The 26,472-nt window shown below is 36.3% G+C and overlaps 2 protein-coding genes across 3 annotated transcripts; one reads left to right on the top strand and one right to left on the bottom strand.

The window, feature by feature from the left end:
- Positions 1-15,049: 15,049 nt before the first annotated feature.
- hspb11 (heat shock protein, alpha-crystallin-related, b11) lies at positions 15,050-18,345 on the bottom strand. Of its 2 annotated transcripts, none has more exons than XM_069187047.1 (5): positions 18,142-18,345; positions 17,862-17,965; positions 17,541-17,609; positions 16,931-16,974; positions 15,050-15,867 (listed from the first exon to the last, which is right to left on the bottom strand). In XM_069187047.1, exons 1-5 carry the CDS (start codon positions 18,231-18,233, stop codon positions 15,757-15,759), a joined length of 420 nt encoding a protein of 139 aa, XP_069043148.1. In that variant the 5' UTR covers positions 18,234-18,345; the 3' UTR covers positions 15,050-15,756. The 2 variants fall into 2 exon arrangements, with proteins under 2 accessions (XP_069043148.1, XP_006627179.1); XM_006627116.3 differs by having other exon boundaries at positions 17,862-17,968.
- An 85-nt stretch (positions 18,346-18,430) lies between these two features.
- On the top strand, positions 18,431-25,738 carry smn1 (survival of motor neuron 1, telomeric). The gene is made up of 9 exons (XM_015338737.2): positions 18,431-18,580; positions 19,318-19,389; positions 19,616-19,741; positions 20,673-20,870; positions 22,288-22,443; positions 23,554-23,625; positions 23,850-23,960; positions 24,693-24,781; positions 25,627-25,738. Exons 1-8 carry the CDS (start codon positions 18,533-18,535, stop codon positions 24,747-24,749), a joined length of 840 nt encoding a protein of 279 aa, XP_015194223.1. The 5' UTR covers positions 18,431-18,532; the 3' UTR covers positions 24,750-24,781; positions 25,627-25,738.
- The last annotated feature ends 734 nt before the right edge of the window (positions 25,739-26,472 follow it).

Consider the following 26,472-nt stretch of genomic DNA (forward strand, 5'->3'; position numbering starts at 1 on the left):
ATTGCCTTATGTTGGAAGGGTTACCAGTTGTTATAAAAGGTTGTTCGGTCGTGGAAGAGACGATTGAATTTATTTGAAGCGTTACAGTAAGTCTTCATATTGCACCGAGATTACAGATACAGTACCACCATGGACAGCTCCCGTATCTGTCTTCTCACTTTGTTCAGTGCTGCTCTCTTCTTCAGTACTAACAGCCAGGAGACGGAACTGGAGTCCAGGTCTTTAGATCATTATTCCACTAAAGAAGACGCCTCAAACGAAAAGCAATTGGTAAGTATAGAATACAGTTGTGGCATTACTGTAATTGTGGAGAAGCGACTTCTAATTTCCTCCGTGCTTTGTTAGAACAAGTTCATTTACCTCCTCGTTTCAACAAAATTCAAAAACGTTTTTCATATGTCGGTTTGCCCAGTCCTTGCCTGTCTTGTCGTGTCTGGTTGACTTATTACGATTTGAAAACATAAGAGCTTTATACAAAAGACTTCACAAACGAACATTTATTTTTTAAATGCTATTATTTTTCCAATGGTGTTTTAAAATATTACTACCAAAGTTGTGTTTTTCTTTTTAAGATTGAAGCTCTACAAGAAGTTCTTGAAAAACTGAAAAACAAAGGAATGCCTTTTTACGGGAAAAAATATGGACAATTACCTATGGTGAGTTGTGGCTTTAATTTTCTACTTCGTTGATTATTGTTGCTAATGCACATACACTGTATACAGTATACAGTAAGGAATGCAGTGACAATTCCATAACAAACGATTTTTAACATTTTTTATGTTTTTGTACCTGGTACACATTTGAAAGGAGATTTCTAGATAAAAATCGACTTTCTCATTCTCCTTTCTTGTGATTTACTTGGCAGTGTGAGGCTGGGGAGCAGTGCGCTCTGAGGAAAGGCGCAAGGATCGGGAAGCTCTGTGACTGTCCGAGAGCCACGTCCTGCAACTCTTTTCTGCTCAAGTGCTTGTAACGTTGTTACATTGAGCTAAGTAACGTTGCCATCTGTTACTTGACTCTTTTAACACTTCACTGGTGTAAAGCGCGGAAGAGTCCTAGAGCCCCCCCCAGAAAGCGGTAGTCTTTGAATCCTGAAATTTCACCTGAACCTTATTTATACAAATAATTTTGTATTTGGAACAATTCTCTACTGAATCCTGTTAATTATCTTGTTTTCAAGAAGTTTCTAGATGTATTGTTGTAAACACATGCATAGTAGGAATATTACGGGTTTTGAAAAAAATCATCGTATCCGGTAGCGTGTTTAAGGACTTTTTTTTAAAGAAGGCGTTAAAAACAAATACAGTGACATATTCAAAACTCCGTAGAATAAGGTACAGTAGATCTGCATAGCATGCAGAGTTGTCACCAAACTTAAGGATACATCCTATTCACTTCTTTAGCAATTGTAACTATAAAATATAGTGTACTGTATAAGGACAAGCCATAACCTAACCTTGCTAAGGTGATCAATACGATCCCATCCTTCTCATTATTTAGCCTCGAATGACGGCATTCCCAGAACCAGCAGTTCAATTTATTATTTTCTCCTGCCCTAAGGCTCTTTCGTTCTGTAAAAGAGGGGTGAGCACAAACAATATTTAAAATCGTTGTACATTTATGTATCGTTATGGCAGTTTTTCTTTGCAGTTACTACAATTGACGATGCTTAAAAGAAATGTTTGAAAAGCAATTACTTGTATTTTTAAAATGTATTTTTGTATTTCGCTTGTGACGCAGCAAATAAATGGAAATCAAATGCATTGTTTTGCCCCTTAATTTAAAGACGGTGTTCAAATTTGTATCCAAATATACAGTAAATCCGGTAAAGCATATACATTTTCATTGTTCTTGTTTTAAAAGTTTATATAATGAAACGTCACATGTACGCATAAGATATACTGTAATGCCACTTCACATACAGTATTTACACTATGATAAAGAGTGGGGTCCAGTTTAGAGCAATATGTGTACAATATGTTCACTTTCAATATCAAGATATCTTATATAGTTCAGAGGTGTCAGAAACAGGTCCTGGAGGATCTGTGTGTCTGTGGGTTTCCAAGGTCTCTTTAAAGCAGAGGCAAATGAAGACCTAACAAAAGCTGTTAAATTGGACTGGCAAAGCAAGTAACCAGGTCATTTAGCTCATTAAGAGCTGACATGGAATGAAAACCCTCTCACAGCTGGACTCTAGGAGCTGTACTGAACACTGCTCATATAGGTGCTTCAAAAAGACTCAGACCTCTCCCGGCTTCTTGCCTCCCACACATTGCATATGAGTGACAAGACTGGCATTTAATTCAGGGAAACCTATTGTTTGAACACCCAGGGCAAGGGGCAAGCTGTGTGTCTCTGGATCACGGTGCACTTTTAAAAGGTTTCAGGATTAATCTGTGAGAAGACTTTGGCATGTTTGGCATCTTTGTGCAAATTTTATCAAATATCCTGGCTTGGCAAGCGTGCTTTGGCCTATGTAAAAAAATAAAGGATTTATTTGGCATAATTTTTCTGAAATTGAGAATTGCTGTGGCTCTAATATATATTTTCAGGAGAAACCATGAAGCATAAAAAACAGCTCCAAATAACTAGCTAGGTACATTTTTAATTTTGAATTATTGGTATAATTTTTTTTGGCTTTTTTGCACACAACTGCTTGTTCATATTTTATTACCCATTGAATCTCTGTCAAATGTTCTTTTACAGCACATTTGAGGGGTCTAAAATAACAGTTAGACTGGGCATGATCCAGATTGTAGAGCAGACTCATTATACAGTATGTAAAAAAAAAATCTTTAATAAATATTTACCGTATGTGTTTGTATTCACAAAGTACAGAATTCTCCATGGAGTCTGAATAACGGAATGTTGAATTCTCCAATGTTGGGAGACCAGGACTGTTGCAGTGGTGGAATTCCCTACTGTCTTGTTTGTTCCCAGTGGGAATTTAAAAGATGCCACAACAGCTGTGATTCAATACCTGCAGGATCAGATATTATGTACACATACACTGGCTTCACAAAAATGGGAATATATTCAGAAAGATGCTTGGCCCACTTCCAGTGGTGGTTCATCTGCAGTCATCACTAGATCTTCACACAATATGGGACCACTTCGTGAAATAACATTTGATGGAGCTCTTTGTAGGTTATGGGTAAGGCTGAACAGTGTCTGCCAATGTTCAAGCACATCTCATCTTTTTATTACCTACCACGGCAGCTGGTAACCCCTTTGGACTTTTTGAATTGACACATTAGACGTTTTCAGCAGTGTACCAGTGGTGCACATGCACCCATAACTATGACCTCATGTGTGGTTTCCCCATAGCACAGCACTCTATGAAAAAGGACTATTCTGAACTACTACTTCACAGTGTTTAAGAAACATGAGGCGCACAGTGTGTTGGCTATTTCTTAATATTTTGAAAAGGATGGGTATATTTATATATTATTTTTACATTTATACAAAACTATACTTATATGTGTATTAATAATCCAACAAATAATATATGTTCAATGTAGATCCCTTACACAGCCATAGTTCTGTACTGATCAGCATATCTTTATGACAAATGGTGACATACAATATGTGTGTGGATATGCAAAGACAAATAGCAGAACCTGTCAGATATATTTTGTGTAAATTTAAGAAACTTACTTATTTGCTCTATATGCAGCACATTTAATTTGTACCTGTAAATACATACTAATGGAAAAAAGAAACACAACACCTCCTCCTCCACACTCTGGCCCTTCCATCTGCGTGGAACAGGCTGAAGAGTGACTCATCTACTGTATGAAGAGGACCTGATGCCACTGCTGACAAGTCCATAGCAGCCTCTGTCTGGCCCAAGCAAGTCGGGCATGATGTCTAGGTGTGAGCAGAGGGCCTCTGACAGGTCACCTTGCTCTAAGGCCAGCAGCATAGAGCCTCATGTCCTGTCATTATGGAATGCACAGACAACTGTCTAAGTGTGGCCTTTTTCTTGCAGTGACCTAACCTTTGAATTAAGGCCTTTTTAAAGGTGACCTGATCGGGCATTGTTTCACCTGGACCTCGTTGAGTAAAAGTGCATCTAATGAGCATCCGTGTGATGGGCAGGTTGCAATGTCTCACTGCACAAGCTGTATTGCTGGTCAGAGGGCTTAAAACAAATTGACAACTTTTTGTGAAAGTACATAAGCTATAACTATAGTATTCTCATTCCAGAAAATGTTGTGTTTCTTTTTTCCATCAGTATATATGCACATATTGTATTTCACACATAGGTTTGATTGATTTAAAATCAGATGGTATTTTAAGATGAAATACAGTCACCCTTGTTTGCATCTTTGCTTCTTTGAATATCATTGCAGAGATAAAATAATGTCAAGCAGAAGGTTATTATGGAAATGTCAGCATCTGTGCATAGAAAGTGTAAACTAGTTTCCTGTATTGAATACACCAGCTGACGTTATAAACAACTTTGTGATGCACAAAATTAGAACATGTTCACTTGTTGGCACAACAAATGCATGCACATAAAACACAATACATTGACTGATTTGTTTCTTAAAATGAAAATGAAACGTAACTGAATATATTGTCCTATCAGTATCAACTGAAATGTTTTATATTTAAGATAAAGAGACATGAAGTTACCTATTTTGAAATAACCAGTTCTGAAGTGGAATCAAGACAGTTCAGTTCTGACTTTATTTCAAGCAGAAGAACTGGCACAACCGGAGAAAATTGCATTCAGGTTGTAATTAATATGATGCACACAGGCTCAGGATCACTAAAATACACCCCTGCACTGCAATTCATCACAACTCATCATTGAATCAGGTCAGTTGCAGTCAATAAAAGCAGAAAGAGGCATTCAACAGGTTATGAATAATCACAGTGAAGTCAGAGAAAACAAGACAGACAGATAAAAGAAAGGCATTTGTAAATGTCATGTTCCAGCACACAGCAAAGCCTTCCTTTTTAGCTTGTTTATTTTGCATTTTTCTTTTTGAAATTGATCTTTAAAGTGTCCGATATTTACCTACAATGCCCCTAACATTTCCTTACTAGTTCGCACATTCTTGCAAGATTTTTAAGTTGATAGAAAACATGATCTTGCGAAATACTCCACAGAAGACAATTATCGTCATGCATCAGCTTACAATGGTATATAGGTATCCTATGTTCCAAAATGCTTCAGAATTATCTCAGAAGTACAAAAATGAGCAGGAGAGTTTTGGAATAATGTATAATGGACAGATGAAACTGCGAAAAAACATTTTTACCAAAGTAAGACTAAGCTTAGGGGTGGAAAAAGAAAGGAAGTGTAGTTGCTGTACAGAACAGCACCTTGTTTGTGAAATACACATCTTTATTGGTAATGTAACTAATGATGGCAGTAGTAGAGTGAATTCTGAAGTCTACAGGAACATTTGCTTGTGTAGAAGAAAATGTCTTTATAATTACAGGGTGGCATTTCACCAAGCAACATGAGAATGATGCAGAACATGCAGCTAATCTTCGGAAGTGAATGATTATGTTTACGTGAGCCAAGTCAATCTCCAGATTTTTATTAAATTGAGTTTACATTTTACATGTTGAAGAACAGAATCAAGTCCAAATCCCCCGAGAACAGATAAGAGCATAAAGTGACTGCAGCAAAGCATATCAAATAATTAAAACAAAATTATGATGAGCTCTATGGGTCACAGACATCATGTAATTATTACCTCAAATACGTGTGCTATAAATCCTGACTTTTACTAAATGTACTTAAAGCTAATGTTTCCTAATGCTTATTGTCAATGAATCACTGGGGTCAATACATTTTTTTTCTTATATGATCAAATTTATGCATGGAACTACCCAAACATAAATTATTTATTCAATTGCACTTACAGTATTATCCATATTATTCTCTTGATAACAAATACAAATTGCTTGCTTGTAATGGAAAAATAACAGTTTTGACTTGGCTGTGCCAATACATTTAGAGAGAAATATATGTACAGTATATCAAAGGTAACACATTTAATGAATGGCTACATCACTCTGCTCTCCTCCCCACTGATAGCTGATGTGTGGTGAGCGTTCTGGCGCACTATGGCTGCCGTCGCATCATCTAGGTGGATGCTACACATTGGTGGTGGTGGAGGGGAGTCCCCATTACCTGTAAAGCGCTTTGAGTGGAGTGTCCAGAAAAGCGCTATATAAGTGTAAGCAATTATTATTATTATTATTATTATTATTATTATTAATGTCAAATATAGCAGATAAAAGGTTTATAAAGTCTTCTAAGTCAGGAGAGTGAGGTGGTTTTCAGGTAACTATTAAATTAAATATCACAGATGTAGAGATAGTATGTAATATAGAATTAATAGTTTAAATATGGTTGTTCACTAAAAAGCAAATGGTACCTGAAGCCAAAGTAACGAGGAAGCATAGTATAGATATATACCAATATGATAAAATGCAAAATCAAGATTTATTTACATAATTTTGCCATTTACCCTATGCAATGTGTACATGGCATGTATAGTTTCTGAGTTTTACTGCTGCCTCAGCCTTGACCCAAATGTAACAGTCTCCCACCTCGTGTTCGGGATGCCGAGTCAATCTCAATATTCAAATCCAGTCTGAAGACCTATTACTTCAGCCTAGCCTACTCACACCTTGCATTATAGCCTGCTGCAACCATGGCTGCTGGTGCTGCTGTACATGCCATTGTGTGTCTCTGTGTTGGCCCACCAGGTAGATACATCTGTTCTGACCAAATTTTCCTCTTCCCCTCCCACATGTCCGGATGGTGCCCGGGCTGGGCACCACCTGAGTTGGATACGCATCACTGCCATGGATCCAAGAGGGACATCGTGGATATAGCTATTGTTAAGGAGGATTTTGCTGATCTATCTACAGAGATCTGCATGGAGTACTGACATACAGAAGACATGATGGATGGATTAATACCCTTATTCATTAATTCCTTTTTTAAATTGTATAGTGCTAGCATGCCCAAAGGGGTTGGACTGCCAGTTGACCTTGGACCCTTGAGGTTTTTTGTCTCCTTAATAAGGAGTTTTTGGTTCCTCTCCTCCATTGTCTTCTGGTCTTTTCTGTTCTGTATTCACAACATGTATGGTCACTTAAGCGCCTTGGGGCAACCTTGTTGTGAAAGGCGCTGTATAAAAATAAATTGAATTGAATTACCTCTGTAACCTCCTGGTTTTGGGGGAAAAAACGTGCTTCTTATTCTTTACAGGTGTTTTTCTCTGCATTAAGTTCTGGTTTCTAAGAGGTATGAGGAACTGAAGACTTAATACCTTAATTAACACTCTTCTGCATAAAACAATGACTTCATTGCAGTTCCGGAACTTCAAACGTGTAGCAGATTGAAAGCAACATGAGCCAGCGGAGAGTACATCTGCTGCAATAGAGCGACTGAATAAAAACAACGGGGAGCGAAAGATCTGTCATTTTAGAAGGTAAATTCTCTGTTCCCTCGGAATTTGACGAGGACAGACTACGGTGTTTTGCAAAAAAAAATGTTCACCCCCCCCCCACCAAAGATGTTCCATCTAGCTGAATTACAAATTATGTGTACACATTTTTAAAATGATTATTTTTTATCGAAACTCAAAACTAAGCATTTTTATGGTTGAAATAAGTTAAATGTTAGCAACAACTGCAAAACTGTAAGCTGAAAAAGCTTATAAAATGCTATCGTGTAAAAACGCAACCCGTGAAAGGTTCATCATTCGCATTTGAAACAATGTTTGGATTGGTTGTGTTTTTTTTTTCGTTTGAATGAATGCTTTGTCGGGATAATAGTGCTGATCGTATCTTGGTCAGACCGTCTTTGTAAAGGGAAATTTGTTCTTAACTGACTCATCTGGTTAAATAAAGGATTTTTTTTAAATCACAGCATATAAAATGCCAATTTATGTCTTCTTCATATTAATATTAAAGCTCTGGTTAAATGCTGAAAATAAATATTTTTAATTGTAGACTTCAGGATAAATGTTTATAGAGCTATACTGTAAATATATATTGTAGTGTTAAACTATCTCTTATTTGTAGGAAATTACTGTATATTAGTAATGTGGTTTACATGCGCTTATTTTCTACACTCGCGGTACAAAAGGGTTTTTCCGGAATTGTGCGGCAAATACGGTAAAGGTTTTGTTTCCTGTGACGACAGAGGTAGAGCTGTTAAACTTCCTGTGCAGCCGGAGAAAGAGGTGGAAAGTTCTGCGACCCGCAGAAGGCGGAGGAGATCCTGAGCGGTATAATTTTGAAATAAAAACCAGTGTTTCATCATGACTCGTAAGTAAAATGTCATTCGAGTGTGATATTTCAGTCTGATGTAACACTGTGTATCTTATATTATAAAGAGGTGGACAGTTGGTGTAGAAAGGAATGTTCTAGGTTCCTGATCAGATTCATGTAGTGCATTCTGGTATGACACAAGTTTTTTCAGATTTGCAGTAGGATATTTTCGTCTATGAACGTCGAAGTAATTAAAATCTGCATTATAATGTGTTATATGTCAACGATATAGGTAATTGTTAAATTTGCACGTTGCCAGTTGTATTTTCCCATTACAATAAAGATAAAAGTGCTTGAGGGAGAAATTGGCTATAGACTGAAGAAATCCCTATATATTGGAGCCTGCATTAAACTACATTATCTTAATTCCTCTCTTTAACAGCGTATTTAAAATAGTATATATCTTTTGATATATTAATTAGCATGTTATAAGCATACTGTTCAGTCACACGAAGAACATTTCACATTTACGTATAAGAGGCATAAAGGGAATTCCTTGTTGAATTGTTTTAAACTTTATCGATATTTTTTGTCATGTTACAACAACCAGTTTAGTAAGGTAAGAAGAAATTTGGAGGTAGAAATAACTTCTGTGGCTTATTTTGTTGACTGATCACTTTGATATTGCAGACGTTGATGTTGTACCATACTATTGAAATTATCCTTTGAAATACTTTACAAGTTCCAGTTAGAGCCAGTACAAAAATAATTTCCTTTATTTTTTTCCCCTTCGATGCAGGGGGAAACCAGCGTGAACTTGCCCGCCAGAAGAACATGAAGAAAAATCAAGATAACCAGAAAGGGAAAAGAAAGGATGACAATCTATCTGCCGCCCAGCGGAAGCAGCGGTAAGTGGAAGAAGAGAGGAAGAAGAAAAAGAATAAAGAAATCTTGAGAATCGTTGGTGGTTCTCTTTGTGACGCTTTTAACACTAATTCAGGCCAGACATTAATCTCAGTCTCCAAGGCTTGCATCTCCAGCCCTTCTGCTGGAAGATTTATAAACTACCCTGAAATCCACATTCTATACATATTTGGAACGATTTATGATCGCTTGCATGTGATTAAGTCATGTAGAAATTGTGGAAAAGAAATCGGTCCTTAAAGGGCCTATGCCCTTAATTGAGCACATTACTTGTTTAATTGATTTATAACTTACAAGTCTTCCTAATCTTAAAAAAGGGGATTTTGGTGACTTAAGACTTGTTGGCTAGGGGATATTTAGGACCAGAGGACCCTGCTGTAATCTTAATAAGAGAGCAAAATGAAACAACGTACCTGTTGTTGTTGCAGTTTATGTCCCATGTCTTTTTATCTCAAAACCATTTCTAACAGTAAATTAGATCCCCCTTATAAGTTCATATTTCAGTCTTTAATCATGGCTGAACATATGTTGCATTACAAAAAATGTAAGAGTTTACCCATGTACTCGTCACAATGTATTCCTTTCTCAATTCTCTGCAACTTTTTTTAAATACTGAAAATGATTTGACTGTGTTACCACCTCAGCAGTTCATTGCAACACAAGAAGCAGTGCTTTCATTGCTCAGACAACATAATTATTCCTAATTCTTTGAATATTTATTAAAATCAGAAATATAGATGATCTTTCCTGCTCCTGTGTTATGAACTTTGTCTCCTCAGGTGAGGAGAGAACACAAAGATGATCAAAGAATGAACCTAAAAAGGTATTTAAGAAGTATACAACTCAGATACAATAACGATACAGAATGTTTATTTTTACTGAAGAAATTGGAAAATAAATACTGTACTTGCCTTCTTAGGTATTCTATTTATCAGTGATAAAGCACTACATTACAGTGAAACACCAGTATGTTCCCCATCATTCCCAATTATATCTTGCACTGAGAAATGCATACTTGAAATAGATCTAGTTATGAGTTGTGTGTGCTTTTAAAGCTTATATATAATATAAGCTTAGGTGTTATTCGTGTTGTATTTCTCTTTTCTGGTGGGTATATACAGTATGTACTTTTACTGAAATGCTTCGATTAACGTAATCTAATTTTGATTTGATAAATACACAATATAACAAAAAATCTGGTTGTTTGGTAATTATTGATAGAACTGGCGGAATATATTGGGATCACCCCTATGCAAGCCACACAGTTCTTGCATATTGCTTCAACGTGACCAGAGGTAGTCATCGAAGTGTTCTATACCATTTTCACCAGAGGATATTTATGGGGAAGTCCTGGAAAGAGGACTTGATGGGATTGTTTCTTTGGAATGAGTCAAGATAGTGTTTATGGGTTATGATTGGCAAGGCAGTAGAAGACTTTGTTCTGCTCCTAAATTACTTTTTTTTTACCATTTAGTTATTTTGACACATTACTGGTGTTATGAAAAATCTGTTATGAAAAGATATTTAAAAAAATCTTTAGTAAACTATAGTCTTTTACTGCCAGTGGTCAAATGTCCATCCAACTCTGCCACAGCCTGGCCAATGAAGCATGTTCAGCAGATGTTGGGTAATCTTTTTCCAGAGAAAGTTAATTGGAAACCCTATTCACCCATCCATTATCAGAAACATAATTAATAATAATAAAAATAATTGCTTACACTTATATAGCGCTTTTCTGGACTCGAAGCGCTTTACAGGTAATGGGGACTCCCCTGCACCAATGTGCAGCCCCACCTGGATGATGCGACGGCAGCCATAGTGAGCCGGAACACTGACCACACATCAGCTATCAGTGGGGAGGAGAGCAGAGTAATGAAGCCAATTCATAGAGGGGGGTTATTAGGAGACCATGATTGGTAAGGGCCAATGGGAAATTGGGCCAGGACGCTGAGGTTACAGCCCTACTCTTTTCGAGAAACGCCCTGGGATTTTTAATGACCACAGAGAGTCAGGACCTCAGTTTTGCGTCTCATCCGAAAGGGTGGCGCCTGTTTACAGTATAGCGTCCCCGTCACTATACGGGGGCATTAGGACCCACATGGACCGCAGGGTGAGCACCCCCTGCTAGCAACACTAACACCTAAGCAGTAACCTTAGTTTTTCTCAAGAGGTCTCTATCCAGGTACTGACCAGGCTCACACCTACTTAGCTTCAGTGGGCTGCCAGGTGTGAGTTGCAGAGTGATATGGCTGCTGGTACGATAACATAAACATAATCAGAATGTGCCCTGTATCAGCTTAAGTTTACCATCACAAAGAATTAAGACCAGTAATATTCTTCCTGTCCTACATGTGGTTCCAGAATAAACAAGGTTTTTTCAAGGTTTCATATGTACTGTACTTAAGTGAAATTTCTGTTCTTTCCTTTTATTATGGTGTTGTCTCCGACTCAACATTTTGTAAATTACTGTATGTACTAAATTTATTCTTTAAGATAATTTCACCTTATTCTCTTAAAATAATATTTTAACAGGCTAATGTTATTTTATCTTTTTAACAGTGATGCTGAAATAATGAAAATGAAACAAAAAGCTGCAAATGACAGAAAAAACACTGTAAATGGGACAAATTTACAGAACAAGTGAAAAATGAAAAGGGACTTTCCATTTCCGAAGACAAGAAGTCCGGGACACTTTTTTTTTTAAATTTAAGATCAAATGCAAAGATAGTAAAAATTGCAGTGGAATAATCACTGGATTTCCATGTATCCAATTAGAAGGATCATTGTTATATCTTCCAGTCTTGACTGTTAGTTCAGTTAATAATATAATAATAATGTTTCTTTATTAGCCCTATACAATTTCTTGCATTAGGAATGCGTCTTTTCCCAGTTGTGTGGGATATTATGGCTAGGGCAGCTGTTCTGTGATCAATTTTTTTATATACATTTGTCTCGTACTGTTACTTTCATATCTGGAAATTCTTAATTTATGTGTAATCCAGGTATATAAAGGCACTTCTCTTGACTCTAGACATTTATATAACACTTTGGTATTGTTGACATCTGTAATCAGTATACAGTAGGAATTTTTTTTCCTTTTTATTTAACAGAAAAACTGCATATAAGTGCCAATTTATTTATGAGTTGAAATAAGATTTATTTCCATTGTACAGTGATATGAAATGTGAAATAACATACATGGAGTACATGAAGGTATGTATTTTTCCAACTTTAAGGAGTTTATTATTGTTCTCCATTTCTGAAGTCTGTAAGATGTATATTACATTAAATTATTTTTAACAATAAGTGTTCTGCTTTTATTTGTTTCCCATTAACAGGCATGTAGCACTTCAAGGTGCATGATTTAAGAATTTAATAACAATAGCTCATATAAGTAGTATACAAAGAAGCATTCTTAATAAAGCGTTTTGTAATCTGTTACTATCCTTACCCCTTTCAACTAGGTCCTCACAGTCCAAATGCACCCCAAGAAAAAAAACACTACGTAAAGAAGGTTACTGACCTGCAAGTCAGCTTTTAATATTTTCCAATTCTTGAATTATTTATAGTACTTGACACTGGCCTGATACTATACTTAAATTGAGAGTATTCTTATGAGGGATATGTTGAAAAAGAGATTGAAACTCCATATTTAGAAAAATGATATTAAAAACCACCTTGCTGAACTTAGAATTGTTTTTCTGTAAATGTACAATGTCAACAAAAACTGATGAAATTCAGTGAAAAAAGGTCTATGTATTTTGAAACATAAATGGAAATGCTCTAACATTTGGGGGGTTAGTACCATTGAAACAGCAAAGGCTTGCTTGTTTAAAGGCTAGAGTGCCTTCAGATTGATATGCCTGATGCTTTGGTCGGGTTTGGTATCTGCCACAGTATTCTCCAGCTCTGAATCCCTGTGAAGTTGTATTGAGGGAGGAAGGGGACGAACCTAAAGGATGGTGGGTATGCTGGTGGGTATACCAGTATAATGAAGTGTTAATATAATTTAGTAGGTATAATGTAGAACTTCAAATGCAGATTTCTCAAATTCTTGAATTGGATTTTATAGATTATATAAAAAAATGATAACCCCAATCTGCTACATTCTCAATGAACAAAATGTATTGCTAATGCAATACTGTATATAGGTAGACTTGGGGAGAAAAGTTTGTATGATTTGTGTGGATCCCTAAACTGCCTTGAGTTATTTGGATTGAAGAAATTTTGATGACCATCAACTAGTTATTTTAAACATCAGCGTATCAACAACTTGATACTCTTTGTCCTTGGTGTTTTGTTTGGTGCTATAGTTTAGAGCCATAGCTTGATTTGCTCAACTGTTTGGTACATTAAGAAGCAAGAACTGGTGAACTTGGCAATAGCAAACGACCACGGAAGACCACAGTAGTGGGTGACCGAAGAATACTTTCAATCGTGAAGAAAAACCCCTTTTCGACTGTTGAACAGATCACAAACTCTACAGGATGTAGGCATAGATGTGTGAAAGATTACCATACACCAGCATGACCTCATAGGGTTCACCACAAGATGCAAACCACTGGTAAGCTTCCAGAGTAGAAATGCCAGGTTACAGTTTGCTAAAAAGTACATAAGCCTGTAGAGTTTTTGCACAAAGTCTTCTGGACAGATGCCACGAAGATTAACCTGTACCAGAGAGATGGAAAGAGGAAATTGTGGAGAAAAAAAGGAACTGCTTATGATCCACAGCATACCACGTCATCTGTGGAGGTAGCATCATGGCTTGGGCATGTATGGCTGCCAGTGGAACTGGCTCACTTGTCTTTATTGATAATGTGACTGCAGACGGCAGCAGCAGGATGAATTCTGAAGCGTACAGAAGCATCTTATCTGCTCGGATCCAACCAAATGCCTCAAAGCTTATTGGACGGCACTTCCCCTTGCAGCAGGACAATGACCCCAAACATACTGCTAAAGCATGCACAGAGTTTTTCAGGGCCAAAAAGTGGAATGTTCTTCTTTGTGCCAAGTCAATCACCTGACCCGAATCCCATTGAGCATGCATTTCACTTACTGAAGACCAGACTGAAGGCTGCATTACAGGCCTGGGAGAGCATCACCAGGGAAGGTACCCAGCATCTGGTGGTTTATGGGTCGCAGTCTTCAGGCAGTCGATTACAAAAGATTTGCAACCAAGTACTAAACATGACAATTTTATTTAAGATTATGTTAATGTGTCCAATTACCAACCCCTCAAATAGGGGGACTATGTATAAAAAGGGCTGTGATTCCTATAAGGTTCACGCAATATAGGTGGTAAATGCCCTCGAATTAAAGCTGACATTCTGCACTTTAACCTCATAGTCATTGTTTCATTTGAAATCCAATGTGCTGGAGTACAGAGCCAAAACAACACAAATTGTGTCACCGTCCAAATACTTACAGCCTGTACTGTATTATACAAAGAGTAAGTGGACATTGGATTATTGATTAATGTAATTAATTGATAAGAAACTATTCTGAATTTGCAGTAAATATCAGAAGGCTTGTTCTGCCAAGATGATGTTAAGTTCAACTGAAAAAATTCTGATGTAGGAAACACAATTTAAGTTTACATTGCTGATTACTGAAATTTGATTTATTTACAAGAAACAACCTGTAACTGTAAGAAATCATAACAATGCTAGAGTGCTTATACTTGATTAGCATGAAGACAGATCAACTGTGTAACTGAGAAATATAGTAAGAATGTGAGAGTTTTGCTTTACCAGTATTTGTAAACTACTGAAATTTTGAGAAGTCAGGTAAAGGAAACTTTTTACAATAAACATGAGGAACTCTGGCTGATCAGTAGATCTCAGACTGAAACAGAATTAGAATGTTGTAAAACTCTGATCATAATATACTTTTTATTGTTACAAAATCATAAAATACATCATGCTATTAGCTATATTTAACCCATTTGCCATCTCACAGTTATCATCACTGGAACATATATCTTTAGAAATTGATGGCTACTGCAATGCATTTCATATTTTTATAAACGTGTTCCAAAAAACTCATTTCACTGTTGGAAATGATCTCATATATCCTGCAAATTTCAGAATGATAAAAGTTAATTCCTGCACATCTGAAGACCTTTTAAAAAACTCACTTTAAATGTGCAGCTAGGATAAGGGATTAGACACTTTAGTGTTGAGGTGTAAAAAATATATATATTTGTCAAAAATAATAACGTTACAAAAAAGCACTTCTTGAAAATATACTGTATAGAATGGAGAAAAGTGAAGCAGAATTGTTGCAATTATGAATAAATGGAATAACGACAGCTACTTTAACTGATGGTTAAAAAAAAATCTGTTTTAGCAGACAGCAGTCTTCTTCTTCCAAAGTAAATAAAAATAAACAGAATTCTATGAAATATACAAGTTAATTCATCATGGTACAAAATGGATGAACTGTAAATACCAATTTTCAAATTCACCCTACATGATAGAACAACCATTTTAAAATAATTTATATGTAGTGTATAGAAATATATAACTCCCTTCGGTGCATTCAGCTCGTCTTAAACATACAATGTCAAAACAGAAGATCTCACAGGTTGCTTTCACTTGATCCTTCAACCATTACTCTGTGAACTGAAACAAAATGGTCAAATCCAGAAGTGATGATGAATCGAAGGTGAGTTGCTCTTGTGCCGTTGAGCTGCGAAGTAAAAAATGTAAAACATATTTAACTTTTCAACAAATAATTTGTTTCTGAAATTCAACTTGAGTTAAACAGGTTATACCCAACTTGACGGCAAATACTGTAATACTTGTCAGGGAATCTAAACTACAGTATTAAATGGCAGATACAAATACACAAAAAATTAACTAAAAAATATGTAAGATATTTATGTGTTCTAGATACATAAGAATACATTTATTTTAAAAAAAACCTATATAAGTAATTAGATTATTAACATTCGTAAACAATTTGTGGAACCAATAAAGAAAGCCAGCAGAATACTGCAATATACTGCCAAAAATACTGAAATCAAATGAAGTGTAGCAAAAAAAATGATTATGCACTTGTTTAACTGTATTTAGAACACTGTGTGTTTCAGCACTGAACTCTTAATATGGTCAAAAAAGTGTATAATACAGTTTTGCACAACACTATCAAGAAGATCACAGGCTGTGACATACTTTTAGTTGCCAAATTACCCTTTGGATAAGAAAATAAATAGTGTTATACATTTAAAGAAATTCATTTTTAAGCCAAATAAATATATTTGAAGCTCTCTTGTGTCTCAGTTCAGGTAAACAAGAAGCAGCTTGAGTACCAGTTTCAGGCAGTAGTGTGGAGAAGTGGTTAGGGCTCTACATGATTAGAGATTTCAATTCAATTTCCCCAGCATGGAATAAGCAGTACCTTGTGGATATTTGAGTCAGACACTGCATGCATGAATCTGTAAATAACTTAGACTGATACCATAACTCACATACTGTACCTACCTGTATGTAAATGGAAACAAGGCCAGAGAACACAAATGAAAGCGTTAGTGAATTCAGAACATAAAATGAAGGTGTTATTTTACTCAGTGAACAAACCGTTCACCGTTAAATGTTAAAGGTGGTTCACTAGGATACTTCAAAAAGCAATTTGATAAAGCCCTTGCATTCATAACCTACTGTACTAAACACCAATCAAGCAAAATCAACAAACGGCCTCATTCAAAACTTTCTAATGAAGCCAAAATTCTAAGGCAAAATGTTTTACTTACAGCAAAATCATTAGATTGAAGTTGTCCTTCTGTGTGCTCAAATTCTGACAAGAAAAAGAATAAACACATGGGGTTAAACTATTGTTAAATACTAATATTAGCATTTTAACTTAAATCTATAAAAATGCTTTTTTTAATAATAATATATACCATTAAGTAACTTGATTATGGTGTTAAAAGTTTAAGTCCTTTTACTAATTTAAAAACGCCTAAAATTTGAACAGGTACAATATAGTCAACAGTTCTCCAAATGATCTGGTTAATCTGGTTTGATTGTGAACAGGAAAACCTTTTAATCACTGGTGTGACTCTCTATGGCTATATCATAATTCAGGACTTACTAACCTAAAAACTTTTCAACTACCATGTGTAACAGAAACAAATCACGGTTTTATTTTTAATGTTAACCACGTTGTATCTTAGCTCAGATATGACATCTGTATTATCTGAAATTCATGGGGAGAATAAACAGAATATATATTTATATCTTGATTCTAAAATGATAACAAAACTCATATAAAAAAATGGTTTAAATTCCATCAGCATACATTTTGTTTGGATGGGCAAAATATTTTTCTAAAATTATCTGATAAAATTATTTTCAGCTTACCTTTGTCTATGATGCCTTCAAAATCTGTTGCATCGCTAAATGTACTTTTCTGAATTTTCAGATTCTTCACTGCACAAAAAATAAAATCACTTAGAATGTAAAAGCAGGTTCCAGTTTAAAAAAAAACTTTAAACTATTCACTGACAATACACCTCAACATAGATTTAATTCCATAGTCTAAATAGAAAATTACGTCTACGTATGTAAAGATATACAAACATCTAACTGATCTGTGAACATAGCTTTGAATTTTAAATTTGATGTTGAAAGCACTTTCTATTTAGAAAGTACTGCAGCAGCGATTACTAAACCATGCCTTACCGTTGTAACTCTGAATAGTGACCAGTCTGATTTTCTGTGTGCCGGAGAACCGGATGATGAACTCCTGTGGAAACATTCCCGTAGAAATCCAAAATGTTTCTGTGCTTCTAAATAAACGAGATTGAAACAAAAAGAAAAAAAAAAAACATCATCACCTATACATGAAAATCACAAAAAAAAAGTTTCACACGGAATGTCACGTGAGTTCACTCAACACTGAAAGAGCAACGATGAAGCAATATTAAATTCATAATTTAGTTATCTGATTGAAGATACTTACCCATCGATGATATTTTCGGGTGGATAATTTTCATCGCTTGAAGTTGCTAAAACAACCTGAGCTCCCGATGAGCTTAATGCTGCATCTATCATATTAAATAAAAGCAATATATATATATTAAATATTTTAAAATACAAATAACGCACAATGCGATTTAGCACGATTTTTTGGGAGGCGGCAAATTATAATTAACTGCCTACAATTGGACTGGTTGTCACTCTACTCTTCACCCTGGTTGTCAAGGGGAAAACTGACGCAAAGCTTCCCAGGCGTGAGCAGCCAGTGTTTGTCGCAGGTCTATGACATCATTTTAAACAACTGTCGCCCGAAGTGAATTCACGCTGTTTCCAAATTGTTGTCTGCAGGTCTGTGTTTAAACGTGTGTTTATTCATGGCAAATGGATATAAAGAAGTACTATTTACACGAGGCATTGGACAAGTAAGTTTATTCGATTCCACTGGTTATTTATCTATTTATCTTTTTTCTTTCATTATATTATCAAGTAGTTATGGAACTAGAGGCCTAGTCCGGGTTAAAGCTGAAATGTGGTGGCAAGCTTAGAACAAGCCAGAATGTTTGTTTGTTTATAGTAGTGATTTGTATGTTATAGTGACTTGTTTTAGCGATTTTGTGTCCTCGCTGACTGTCGTACGTATGTCATTCGTTTTTGAAATTCGTCACCGTCGTCTGAAAATATTAAAACGCAATGTAGATTTTTATAAGGCGAGGTTCCAGCACGCCACCGCAAAGCAAATACATTTTTAAAAGTTTTTGCATTTCAGTATATTTTCATTAAATCTGCACACTTCAAATTTAAGGCAGCCAGTTGGATGCTGTCATCTCTCGAAGATCTGTTAAGTTTCTTGTAGACAGACATTAGTGAAGTCTCCATCCCTTATGTAAACGAATTCGGTTTGTTCTTTGTCTAGTAAGGTAATCTAAACGAGTATATACATTTACTGTTGGGTTCTGTAATGTGTACTTAAAACATTAAGTACGTTTTTTTTCTAATATATGAGAGGCCAAGAACATATCTGGTGTGATACACTTGGTTATTTCCTGCCCTTTTTTGTAATAATACATTTAACATTGTCGCTGTTAAACTTGACTTCCTAAAAGGAAGTACTGGAAACTGCACTTTGCAAAAGGTATAATTTTTTCTCTTTCTTTTTCAGAGTGATGATTCTGATATCTGGGATGATACAGCGTTAATAAAGGCATATGACAAGGCTGTGGCATCCTTTAAGGTGATTTACAAAAAACGTGCAGTTAGTGTTATGTGACGGCACCCACTTGTGTCTGAAGGTTTAGATTTCCTTAAATGTAATGTAGTTTTTAAGTGTTTTTAATCGGCCTTGTTTTATTTATAACCTTGTAGTTATGTCCACTGTTGGGTTTTCAAGTAAAGCATGGGAATCTAGCTTGTTTTCTGTCCTTCTTTCTATAAATCTAAGTATTCATGTCTGTGTGTAGAATGCCTTGAAGAGTGAGGATAACACTGAGTTACCTAAAAAAGGAAAATCACCAGCTGGAAAGAAGCGTAAAAGCAACAAGAAGAGCAAAAGCCGAAAGAAAAACAACGCTATCCCAGACAAGGAGGTATCGGCAATGTTTATATTTTAAGAAATTGTCACACTGATAATGCTGTTAAAAACAGTCCTAAATTAGACATTGTTGCAATATAAATAAATTCTTTACTTTCCACTGCTTCCACATGTTTTAGAAATTTCTAACCACAGTTAGTCTTATCAATAGGTTATGACAGACAAAGGTTATAGATGGGCTATACCAGAGACAAAGGGTGTTACCTTGAACTCATGGGTCACCACTTAAAAGAGAGCTAACTTTGATGAGTGCCTTTCAAACCACAATAAAATTCAAATGTACACAGTAACTGTAAAACCTCCAATTTACATCACAAACTAGACTGAATTTCCAAGTATGCACAGCCTACACGTCTCTTTTAATCCAATAGAAATGTTGCTCTTATTTCGCAGTTTTGCCAGCATACTACTTGTTAACTCTGCATGAAGATCACATTGGAACATTTCTGCGATGAAATGTCTTCTGCTCAATTTGTACTTATTCATTTGTACAGTACGTCGCATTATATTAGTCGTTGCAGTGGCTAGTGAGCAGGAAGGGGTGTTTCATGTCGCAATTCGTGGGAACTCCCTTTCTCGCCCGTGACAAGACCAGGGGTTTGCAACAACATGGCGACTACACAAAGCTCACGGTGTTTGCTTGACACGTACTTAACACGGTTATTAATTCAATAATTTGTCATTTTTTGTATACCATCAATCAGTTTTTTTACCTGAATTTAATAACCAGTCTGAGAAATTGGGACTGCCGTTCTCTTATTTAAAAAAAAAAAAAATTACCTAGAGATTTATCTTCTTGAAGTAATGTTTTTACAGTTCCATGTATGTTGTGGCGAATTAAGCAAATAAACTAAAAATCAGCATTTTTAATTTTTCATTTTTTATTTTTATTTGATGTTCCTAACTACTACTATTTGTTTTTGCAGTGGAAGATTGGGGATTCCTGCATTTCTGTTTGGTCAGAAGATGGCATTGCCTATCCAGCTACTATTAAATCTGTAGACCATGAGAAAGGCACTTGTATTGTTGTTTACACTGATTATGGGAATGAGGAGGAGCAGAGCCTATTGGACCTTCAGTCTCAGAATTCTGAGGAAGAGGTTGAAATGGGAAATGCTGCCCAGGTATAAAATTTGATATGACCTGAACTGTAATATGAAATAGAGAGAGTTGCAATTGAATATTTTTTCCATGATGTTTAACCTAATTTGCTTTAGAGCCTGTGTGTTGAAATACTTGCAGACATTTTGGATCATGCAGTTACAATTCAGTTAAATAACCATCTCATTGCAAATAATCTGTTTGAATCTGGTTTCAGACAATTGCACAGCAACTGCTTAAAGTCACTAATCATCTTCTTACAGCTTATGATCCTGGTTCTCTTTCTATCCTTATTCTCCATGGCCTCAGTGCTGCTTTTGACACTGTTAATCATGACATCTTACCTTCTCATCTTCAGATTGTGTTTAGAGTTTCTGACATTGCTCTTAAATGGTTTACCTATTGCCTTAGTGATCACCAAAACTTTATCTCTCTTGGGGGTTTCAGTTTTGTAGTTGAGCTCATAATACTGAGTTCAAACTATTCAGCATTTGTATGCTCCCACTTGGTTATTAAGATCGCATGGTCTAAATGACAATTTCCACTATAATGATTCTCAAATCTATGTCCACAATAAACTTAAGACCGAGGTGGCTGTCTCTGCACTATTTAATTGCATCCCTGACTGAAAAATGTCTTAATTTAAACTATTAGCTACCATCAACTATGTAAAGCAAATGCAGTAACCCTATCTGTGGATGGCACTGTACTTGAATTTCAATCTGTTGAAGAACTTGGGGATGGTATTTGATCCATACATGATGTTATAAAAACTTCATTCTTCCACCACAGAAATATCTTGTCACTAGCTGTAGCTGAGAAGCTAGTCAACACTTTTGTCTTCTCTTAAGTTGATTACTGTCCTACTCACTAGGGTATTTATCCACACTGAACAAACTTCAGACATAACCCTGACCAGGTCTCATGCAGGTCACATTACTCCTATCATGGAATCCTTGCACTGGCTTCCTGTCAGCTTTTGTTTCAACTTCCAAATCCTCAGGCTCACCTATAGGGCTCTACATGGCTAGGCACTTAAGTTCCTGGCTGACTTACTATCAGTCTGCTTGCAATCTTGTTCATTTAATTCTGGTCCCCTGTCTGTCCCCCAAGCCAGTGTACATGCTATGGATGAGGGGGCCTTCTCTTTAGAAGGACTTTTATTTAATTGGTTCTGTGTCCATCCCTTTGCTTTCTTAACTCTATTCCAAACCCATTTTTGCAATTGTGTAATTCTGCTGTTTCCTCTCGTTTTTCTTACTGTGAAATGCTTTGAAAAGCCACTTTTAAAGGTAACAGACTAGAACAGTAGTAGACATTATTATTATTATTGTTGTTGTTATTGTTCTTATTTGACCCTGAAATTAGTTTGTGTTCATGCTTTATGTGTAGTAAAATTCACTTCAGTTTCTTTCAACTTTTTTTTAAATTTGGTTCCAGGAGAATGATCCTGAGTTTTCAACTGATGACAGTGACAGGTCGTCCACCCCACACCTGCCCAGTCAGGCTAAGCCCAAAGCCAGATCTCCTCCAGGACCCCCTCTGTGGAATCGTGGTTTTCCCCCTCCCCCACCGCCAATGCCAGGGTTTGGCATGGTAAGTGCAGTCTGACATTTTTTATCTGACTTTCTGTAAAACAAACAGTGGAAGAAAAGCTCATGCTTGCTGTAGTATAAATTAAAATTGCGCAGTTGTGACTGTGGTGGTTCCGAGTGGGCTCGTGCCCTTGCCGCTCCACCCCGCCGGTTCGTCCCGCAACACGTGGGCGCAAACCTGGGTCTCCGGCATAATGCAACAAGGAACCAGCCGAAGGAGCAAAAGGAGACCTCCCTCAGCCCATGCGGCTGAGGTCCCTGTTATGTGCAGGGAGGGCGATGACATCACCGTGCCCAAACGAGCTCCGCTACACAGTGAAACCCCTGAGAGTTTACACTTGCGGTAGCATGCTCTGAGAAAAACCACTGAACCCTGCAGTCAAATTTGTGACACTTAATTGTCTCGGAAATCAAAGTGGTTCAAGGACATTAAGAGGACAGCTCGGCTGCTGCAGCGCCAATTATAAACAAAACTGTACTTCATGTCTAATTTCAAATATTTCCTTGGACTGTTGCACAGCAGGAGTTCTGTGAGCTTACAGTATTATTAGTAAGAAATACGAATGTAATGTCTGACACCGTAGCTCTCCGTATTGTGCAGTGGTCTTACAATGTGAAAACAAGCAAATGTCCCGAATGTCCATCAGGGGACAAGGGCATGTTTGGTACAAGAGTTTTAACAGTTCCTAAAACAAAATGGATGGTTGGCATTTGGGGGATATATTGTTCAGAAGGATTTGTCAAAAACTATTATTTGTAGATCATTACGAATGCATCAAAATATGAAATATGTGGGGCATTTGATGCTTAAATGTGAATGCGTGAAGCTCCTTTTCACCTTAGCGGCAGATGAAGTCAGTGGATCTGACTGAAGCAGTTTTCAGATTGACATTAAGTCATTGTGTGTCATATTTAAAGAGTTTCTGGTTTGTTGGTAATTTGTTTTTAAATGTCTGTGTGGATTCCTGCCTTTTAACAATGTTGATAAATATGAAAATATTTTTTCAATAGAAAATGTATCTAAAGCCACAGGGCACAGAAAACTAAAGTCAGTGCATAATTACATAGAGGGGTGTGTGAAGCATCCAAAACAGCTAGTATTTGGTTGCAGGCTGAACCAAGAATTGATGGACCTGCTGCTGCCTTCCCTGGCTGGCCTCCATTAATTCCAGGTGGACCTCCGGTGAGTATTTGGTCATTTCCCTACAGTAAACATACAGAGAGTGAAACAAGAACACATTGAATTGAATCTGGTAGTCTTTTTATATCTCATCAGATTTCGGATTATGACTTTCTTATATAATTAGACAGGTTAGATATGTTTTTCCATATTTAGTAGTCTTTAGTATTTAGTGATTTTCAACAGTTCTATCAGAATGTGTTCTCTGATATTATATTTTCTTCCAGCTGATCCCCCCTCCACCTCCATTGGGTCCAGACTTCACAGAAGATTATGAAGCCTTGGGCAGCATGCTAATCGCATGGTACATGAGCGGATACCACACGGGCTATTATCTAGTACGTACCACTAAACGGCAACAGTAGATATAATCTTCTTCCACCTGTCACATACAGTAAGCACATATAGACAACATTTATTTTGGTTCAGACCGAGCTAATGCGTATTCATGTAAATGAAAAAGGACATTTATTTTCAGCATAAGCATCCTAATACATTCTCAGTTTTCACGGTACAGCTGCTCTAATACAGTATATATTCACCATCTGAGGACAGTTTTCTCAGTTTCACAATCTTGAGTGGCCACAAAACTATCTAACGTTATGCAACTGGCTGATTTCACTAATTTATTAAATGTGTTCATACTTTTGTCATTTTTGCACTGCTCCTTCACAGCTTTTTTCCTGTCATCTCCAATGCATATTTTTTACAGCAGAAGTAGGTTTTTCAGAAAATGCCTATGAAGTCATACCATACCAGAAATTATATACAGTATACTACAATATATACAATTTTGCATGTGTATATAGTGGGACTGAAATAATAAGTTCTCTGCACTACACATACATGCCTTCTGACCCAGAAACTCACTCCTTTCTGTTGTGTGTTTGTGAAAGAATGGTTTTAAACTGTCATATTACGTTCCTGGATTGACCCGGAAAAAGATTCTCTTAATAGAGATACAATTAATCTTTTCTTTTTCCTGTTCTGATGTAAAATATGTATAGAGGATCATAATGCATCAAAGGTTGTTTGCTTTGAGCAAAAGAAAATTCTGTTGTGTCCCACAGGGACTAAAGCAGAGCCAAAGGGATTCTGCTTCAGGAAATAAGTCCCAGCACAAATGAGCAGTGCGGGTCTGGTCTTTGCCAGAAAATATGTGAGTATGTTTGGATTTTTCTTGTAAATAAGATGTTTTTCATTCTGAATGCTTATGAACTTAAGCCAAATCTGTTTCATGAAAATTATTTATTTTATGTTTAATGAACATTTCTAGGTTATTTTAAATTTAAATGCTGTGTGTGCTAACTCATTAACAGGACACCAAGTGATTTTGGTTGCCCAAAAGCATATGCCCAATTGATCAGTTTCACTTCACTTACATTACCCAAACATACAAAACTCATCGTTTTCAACTGTTTATTCGAAACATGCTGTATAACACTTTGCAGAAATGCAGTTGTACATGTTATGACAGTGTTCAAATGACTGCGTCTGTGACTGGGTACAAAATATCTTTGGAAAATGTGCACTAATCATTACTGAACCTAAATGCCACTATTGATACAAGGCAATTGGTGTGCTGAGGCCAGAATGTCCACTTCACCACACATTTTTGTGTGACCCAGAAATTGTTTGCAAACAATTGCATAATATAGAGATCCTTTACATGTGTGGATTAATAAGTAACTGCAGATACACTGTCAGACGTTTTTAATCAGTTCTTTAATTTGATTTTTGTGCAAATCAGCAGTCTGCAGTGTATACTCCTTTCTAAGTTGACTGACTGTGGAAATTGCCCTGCCATTTAAATATTTTTTTGAGAAACTTGTTTATCCAAGTAAAATTAAAAATAATGTTTACCTGTTTGTTTTAATGTCTTTGTACACACATTATGTTTTTATATTTCTGTTGTCTTCAATTTTTTTAATTTGGGCATGTTCTTTCTATTCTTGAGCTGTTCAAGGCATGGCTGCCATTTTAAACCTGTATCTATTTTTCTAGGTGGACATCTCTCCCAGGGAGAGCAGTGAAACCTTCAGCAACTGCCGCTACCATTTTTTTTTTAACCATGGAGTTTGTATTTGTTGTAAATAAAAGAAAAATGAAAAAACAATGTTTGTGCTTATGTGTATGGGGGGGAAATGTTAAGAAATGAGGAGCCTAACCATACAAGGTTCTGTCTGTTTTAGGGCTTTTCTTTGCTACAACCTAGGAGAATCTGCAACTGTCATTTCTCTGGGTAGATCATGTAGCAGCAAGTAATGTCATGTAAAAGCAAGAAACGGATGTGTATAAAAAAACTATTATTAATGTTTTTATGTACGTATTGGAATTTAAGTCATAAACAGTGTGACAATTGAGCAGGCTGTATTTTTATGTATACTGTATTGTTCATAGCTCTATGCTATGATCACTAGATCTTAAGTTTGGCCTTAAGTTGATGAAGTAGCCTATTTAAAAGTAGTTCCCCATTGTTAGAATACTTGTGAAGACAGAGAAACTATTTCTGATGCAGAGAGGTTCACTTCTCTTGTGTGGGATGAATAACCGGGATTTTGTTGGACTTGCAGTCCTGAATGGAAAGTAAGTAAGTCTTGATATGAACTGCTGCAATTTGCTTTACCAGCAAATCCTGGCCAGAACAGAATCACAAATCAGCCAGCCCTACAACTATCTTGTTAATGATTTTTAGATCTAAAATGTAGATTGTAACCTCAAGATAAGCTACTGTATATTAGGCATATGGCTCAGTAGCTCAACAAAAATTAATTTACGAATATAGGAAACGAGCCTCGTATTTCAGCATCTCGGATTGGGAAGACACATGGGCTTATAGTTTTTCCTCGT

The sequence above is a fragment of the Lepisosteus oculatus genome, chromosome 3 (genome assembly GCF_040954835.1).
Source record: "Lepisosteus oculatus isolate fLepOcu1 chromosome 3, fLepOcu1.hap2, whole genome shotgun sequence".
Lineage (NCBI taxonomy): Eukaryota > Metazoa > Chordata > Actinopteri > Semionotiformes > Lepisosteidae > Lepisosteus > Lepisosteus oculatus.

What these genes read in the sequence shown, in the direction of transcription:
- hspb11 (XM_006627116.3), bottom strand. Translation starts at nt 18,233, where the DNA reads ATGATAGATGCAGCATTAAGCTCATCGGGAGCTCAGGTTGTTTTAGCA. An exon ending in CACTATTCAGAGTTACAACG is followed by an intron (nt 17,610 to 17,861) that starts GTAAGGCATGGT and finishes TTTTTTGTGCAG; the next exon opens with TGAAGAATCTGAAAATTCAG. An exon ending in TGAAGGCATCATAGACAAAG is followed by an intron (nt 16,975 to 17,540) that starts GTAAGCTGAAAA and finishes TTTTCTTGTCAG; the next exon opens with AATTTGAGCACACAGAAGGA.
- smn1 (XM_015338737.2), top strand. Translation starts at nt 18,533, where the DNA reads ATGGCAAATGGATATAAAGAAGTACTATTTACACGAGGCATTGGACAA. An exon ending in TTACACGAGGCATTGGACAA is followed by an intron (nt 18,581 to 19,317) that starts GTAAGTTTATTC and finishes TTTCTTTTTCAG; the next exon opens with AGTGATGATTCTGATATCTG. An exon ending in ACGCTATCCCAGACAAGGAG is followed by an intron (nt 19,742 to 20,672) that starts GTATCGGCAATG and finishes TTGTTTTTGCAG; the next exon opens with TGGAAGATTGGGGATTCCTG.